Source organism: Coregonus lavaretus, assembly GCF_964263955.1.
Source record: "Coregonus lavaretus genome assembly, contig: HAP1_SCAFFOLD_570, whole genome shotgun sequence".
NCBI lineage: Eukaryota > Metazoa > Chordata > Actinopteri > Salmoniformes > Salmonidae > Coregonus > Coregonus lavaretus.
Genome location: NW_028159672.1, coordinates 112,377 through 118,263, shown reverse-complemented (window position 1 = coordinate 118,263; position 5,887 = coordinate 112,377). Strand labels below are relative to the sequence as shown.

The 5,887-nt window shown below is 42.4% G+C and overlaps 1 protein-coding gene across 1 annotated transcript; it reads right to left on the bottom strand.

Annotated features, from left to right (window-relative positions):
- Nucleotides 1-610: 610 nt before the first annotated feature.
- Nucleotides 611-2,234, bottom strand: LOC311122577 (cell division control protein 42 homolog). The gene has a single exon (XM_084196919.1). The coding sequence runs from the start codon at nt 2,210-2,212 to the stop codon at nt 1,637-1,639; it is 576 nt and encodes a 191-aa protein (XP_084053045.1). The 5' UTR covers nt 2,213-2,234; the 3' UTR covers nt 611-1,636.
- Nucleotides 2,235-5,887: the final 3,653 nt, after the last annotated feature.

The window sequence follows — 5,887 nt, the reverse complement described above, 5'->3', positions numbered from 1 at the left end:
TTCTCTAAATAGTGTACTACCCCATGGCCCTGGTCAAAAGTAGTGCACTATATGGGGAATAGGGTGTTATTTGGAATGCATCCTTTAACTCTGGTCTAATTTAAATGATTTTCAACAGGAAACTCATCCTGGCGTTTTGGCATTCTGCAGACTGGACGTGTGTGTGTGTGTGTGTGTGCCTGTGTGTGTGTGCCTGTGTTTGTGTGTGTGTGTGCCTGTCCGTGCGTGTGTGTGTACGTGTGTGTGCGTGCGTGCGTGCGTGTTTGTGTGTGCGTGCGTGCGTGCGTGTGTGTGTGCGTGCGTGCGTGCGTGTGTGTGCGTGCGTGCGTGCGTGTGTGTCTGTGTCTGTATGCGGCGGCAGGTAGCCTAGCGGTTGGAGTGTTGGCCAGTTACCGAAAAGTCACTGGTTCGAATCCCAAACCCAACAAAGTGAAAAATCTGTCAATGTGCCCTTGAGCAAAGCACTTAACTCTAATTGCTTCTGTACGTTATTCCGGATAAGAGTGTGTGTCTTTTTTTTTATTTTTTTTATTTTTTTTAAAATAATTTTTAATTTTTATTTTATTTATTTATTTATTTATTTATTTTTTTTTTTAAGTAATTTTTTTATTTCAAACAACCGGATGAGGATGCTTCAACAGAGCTATTATTGTTACTCATAACCATTATTGCTTTTTGCTGTTATTACTACTGATATCACAACCAGCTACGTAGTCATTAGTGGCATATTATGATTGTTATGTCAAATGAAACCAGTGACACTCAACACATTGGCACACAACCATCAAAATAATAACAAAAACATATAAAAAACAATTCAAGTGTCCAAATCGCTAACCACTAGGGGTATCCCCGGAAATAAAGAGCCAAAAAAATATATAATACTCTTATTATCGTCATTAATACACCATAATCTCCAAAACAATAAATGGAAGAAAAAAAAGGAAGTAAGTTGAAATTCAGTTCATGTTAGGGGGCAGTGAAAACCAAGAAGAAAGAAGCGCTTGTAGTTTTCATTGGAGCGGTGATGGCAAATAGTGGGTGAAGAAGAAGAGTTCATCTTGGAAGAAGCAGGATTTTCAAAACTAAGGCGGACAATTTGAAAGAGAAAAAGCAGTTGTGGGTTGAAGGGAGTAAAGGACCGGTGTGTGTGTGTGCGTCTAGATTGCGCAGTTTAAGCTAATTTTTCCAGTCAGTTTTTAGTATCATCAAACAAACACAAAATAAATTCCACACCGTCTCTTCCTCTTCTTGTCTAACTTATTTTGTTTGTACTGTAACTTTAAGGCAATAGAGGTTTCAAAACCTTGTCTCTTCCCTATATTGCTCTGTCGTTCTCCTTTTAAGAAGGACTATACTGGTTAGGAAGAGAATTGATCAGCTTGTTACAAGAAACATAGATATACATTCTATTATATATTAGGATGTATTTCTATGTCTCTGTTTGTTACCCATCCACCCAACATCGCCCCTCCCCACCTCTATTGCTGAAGGCACTATTAAACGAATGTCTCACTTGTCCTCTTGCTCCCTCCCCCTACACCCCTTCCAGCTTTCTGTCTGTTCCCCATGTCCGCCTGTCTCTTTTTTTCCTGTTATGTCTTTCCCCTGGTTCTTTGGCCCCATTTAAAATGTTTTATAAGAGTGCGCAGCGTTTCTTGGGCTTGGTCTCTGGCGGCTCCAGCGCAGCTTGGATGGCCTCGTCAAACACGTTCTTCAGACCTCGCTGGGTGAGGGCGGAGCACTCCACGTATTTGACTGCCCGGAGGTCCCGGGCCAGCTTGTCTCCACTCTCAGGGGCCAGGGGCCGCTGCTTGTTCTTAGCCAGCTTCTCCACCGTGTTGCTGTCGTCCCTCAGGTCCATCTGGGTGCCCACCAGCAGGAAGGGTGTACGCGGACAGTGGTGGGAGATCTCTGGGACCCACTTCTCACGGACGTTCTCAAAGGAGGAGGGCGATATGACAGAGAAACACACAAGGAAGACATCTGTCTGGGGGTAACTGAGCGGTCGCAGTCGGTCATAGTCCTCCTGACCTGCTGTATCGAACAGCCCCAGAGTGTAGGGCTCCCCTCCGATCATCACTGTCACCGCATAGTTATCAAACACCGTGGGGACGTATTCCGAGGGGAACTTATTGGTTGTGTAGGAGATCAACAGGCAGGTCTTTCCCACTGCACCGTCACCCACCACCACACACTTTATGGTCTGCATCTTATCAATCCACCACAGGCGTTGTCACATAAGAGTGTGTGTCAGTTTAGTTTGAGATAACAAACAACTTAACATGTAGCTGTAGGTTTTATTTAACTTCATTCACAAAATGCAGCTCATACTTTACATTGGTGTTTCATGAAAGAGGACAAGAGTTTCAGAAGTCCCTTACACATTCATTACCTATAACACATCTCTGCACTTAGCAAAATAGTGCTATCTGCACTGATATTATAATGATCAGTTAATCTGGCTATTCTCTCATTGATTTCATTGACTTATTTCAGCAATTTGATTTTGGGTTTTCAGTACAGTTGTATAATGTTGGTGGGGCATATTATTCTGTTTTAATGTTACTCCTGAATCACTATGATAAATATAATTGTTTTTCTTGAGTGTTTGTTTTTTTAACAGAGATGAACATTTCTTTGAAGTGTATAGTATAGAAGTAGGCCTACAGGTGAAAGCCGTCATTGATACAGACATAGTGGCGTCACAGGAAAATCGTAAACGCTGGGAAGCAAGAGGTTGTGAGTTCAAATCCCAGGAGAGGACATGTTAAAATAATACATACTGTATCAACACACATGCACAATGTAATGTGTGTCAAATATTTAAGTTGAAAACACTATGTTAAAAGCACTGTTTGTCTGCGTGTCCCTAGCATTGCCAAAAGCTGTGAATGGATCAGTGGTTCACAAATCAGAGGCTTGATGGACCATGTGCTCCAGGTAGAACGGTTTATTAAAAAAAAAATGGGGGGGGGGGGGGGGGGTATTTATTTATTTACACCATCAGGTGACGTCCCCCCGGGACCAACCGGGAACTAGACAAAAACCTCCAGGGGACCAAGACACAACGTCCAAAGAACATCCTAAAAACATCCTTGTGGACGTCAACGGGACCAACCGGGAACTAGACAAAAACCTCCAGTGGACCAAGACACAACATCCTGATGACTTTAGGCGACCATTTCGCGACGTCTCCGGGGACGTCCTAACGACTCATTATTGTTAGCAGGGTAGGCAACTCAGCTCAGTGTATGTGTGTCTTTCAGAGTTTCTGAGGATCAGTAGTTGGTGGAAGATATGGGGGTGATGAGGTCCTCAATGTCTTTGTTGGTGCATGCAGCCGTGCTTGGTTGTTCCATACAACAAAACAATGTGTCCAATTGACTTTTCTGGGCTCACTGTGTGGGACATCATGTGTTGTGCTGGGTGAACTTTGTGGCAAGATCATTGATGTCTGCAGTAAGGGCAGCCTTCTCAGTGGCATTGCACCCATGCCAGTTTAAAGCGTGGATCCAAGACTGAGGCAATCTGGTATCGCTTCTTCTGCTCGTAAACAGTCGGGTGTTTGTCAACTGCTTCTTCCAGGTTTTTGACAAGCTTTCCATTGTAACCTGGTAGAGCAATTGGTGAGATATTTAGTCAGTCATCTGATACGTAGAATGATGTAGCATCCTTGCACACAACAACAATAACAAGCTTCCTGAATCAATCACTGACTGTGTATTCCTGGAGTGCATCTCAATAGTCTGTATTGGCTTCCTCTCCTTGTCTCTTTACTGTCCTTGCATCCATAGCTCTGTCTATGAATTTGAGAGTGGTAACATTTCACCAGCCCCATCACTTAGGGGTTTACCTTACTCCCCTTTTGAAGTCACTTTGAGTAATTCATTGATACAACATTTACTTAGAACATCTATTCATAGAATTGTATGTAAAAATGTGCTAAACGTTTAGAGCAGATTATTTGAGGGTATTTGAAAGATGTTTGGTGAAAATATATTTGAAAAGGGTTTCAAATAGTGTTCCAAGAAAAGTATTTGGTAGACTATTTGTTTAAAAAAATAAAAAAGCCATTCAAATTAAAAGTAATTGTTTTGGGCTGTGTATTTGAACATATGGAAACAACTCAAATATACTGTGAAAAGTACTTTTTAATAAGAGATACTCCAACACAAATGTATTTGAACATTGGTTCCCCCCCCTATGGGTTGGCAGGTTTGTTTTAGACCGTAGATGTTGTTGTAATGTTTGAGTCACTCAAATATCACATGAATACACATTAGACATGGCAGAATGTATAGAATTGCAAGACAATTACCTTTAAAACTGCAAAATGTTCTCTGTACCACATGACAAAATGTGTAGAATTGCAGGAAATAAGCTTTAAACCTGCACACTGTGCAGGAACTTCTCCAATGCTGGAAGGGGAACCTGAGGGAAAAGGTTTGGGAACCCCTGGACTACGGCATTATCCAGCCTGTCCTCTGGAGATGTTGTTAACTTTAATCTTTCAATGAATCAGCCTGAAGATAAAGACCTGGGCTAACTTATTTCTCTCTCTTATCCGTGAACCCTGGGTTTGAAGATACGGGTTGACACTGTGGATGATTACAGTAGAGATGATTTTTTAGAATCGGAACATAATGTAACGTTAGCATTAGAATCCCTGTACGTTCCGGAACACTAATTAAGGCTGACAAGGAAATATGCTTCCGCCTCTAACTGATTTTCCACAGTATTGCATTTTTGCTGATGTTTCATAAGTTCACCAAGAAACTCCGCTCTTGAATGAGGGCTTAATTTACTGTCAAAAAGGGGTTTTCCCTCAATGATGTATCTTTAGCCCTGAACTGATAGAAAAAGGCAATTTAGCTACTGATCAGTGAGTCCCACCCTTTGTGAGAGAGGAGGAATAGCCTCTCAGCGTATGAAGACATCTCCAAATGAGATGCGTGGTGGTGTATAGAGATTAATGGCACCTCTGAACCATTTCATTGCCTTAGCCCAAAATAATCTCCAGTCAGAGAGAGAGAGAGAGAGAGAGAGAGAGAGAGAGAGAGAGAGAGAGAGAGAGAGAGAGAGAGAGAGAGAGAGAGAGAGAGAGACAGAGACAGAGAGGGGTCTAATCTCTTCTAGCTATATGGTTTCCTTCCTGAATGGTGAGTCTGCACTGTGACTGACTTCTACACTTCAGTGCCCACAGAGTCACAGAGGAGAGAGAAGCCTGCTATCAATAGGTACTGCTGTGTACTGTGCAGGGCTGGTGGTAGGATGGGTGACAGACAGAGTAGAGGTCTGTTATCTATTAGGTTCTACTGTGTACTGTGCAGGGCTGATGGTAAGATGGGTGACAGACAGAGTAGAGGTCTGTTATCTATTAGGTTCTACTGTGTACTGTGCAGGGCTGATGGTAGGATGGGTGACAGACAGAGTAGAGGTCTGTTATCTATTAGGTTCTACTGTGTACTGTGCAGGGCTGATGGTAAGATGGGTGACAGTGCATCATCTATAGTTTGGAAGGGGACTTACAAGAGCAACACGTATATTTTTTTGATTCAATAAGTATCTGTTGGTATTGTCTTGCTAGGGCAATATAATTGTAGTGCTTTCTTTTACCTAGTAGCCTAGTTAATCATTGCTGTTTGAACTGTCTGATTGCTCAGTACTTGTGACTGTTGTTGTGGATTCGTTTCAGGCCTATTTGTCTAACAGTCTTGTTAAGTTGTGGGCGTGTTGTATTGTAGGGAGTGTTTTCTTCACCTGGTCAGTGCTAGACATTTAGTGCTAGTACTTCAGTCTCCCCTGTTTGTTTTTTCAGCGGCAGCTGTAAGCCGCAGCATTGTCAAGCAGCAGTGTTGTCACCAAAACGAAGATGTTCTGCCGA

Coding starts and splice junctions, on each gene's coding strand:
- LOC311122577 (XM_084196919.1), bottom strand. CDS start 2,212: ATGCAGACCATAAAGTGTGTGGTGGTGGGTGACGGTGCAGTGGGAAAG.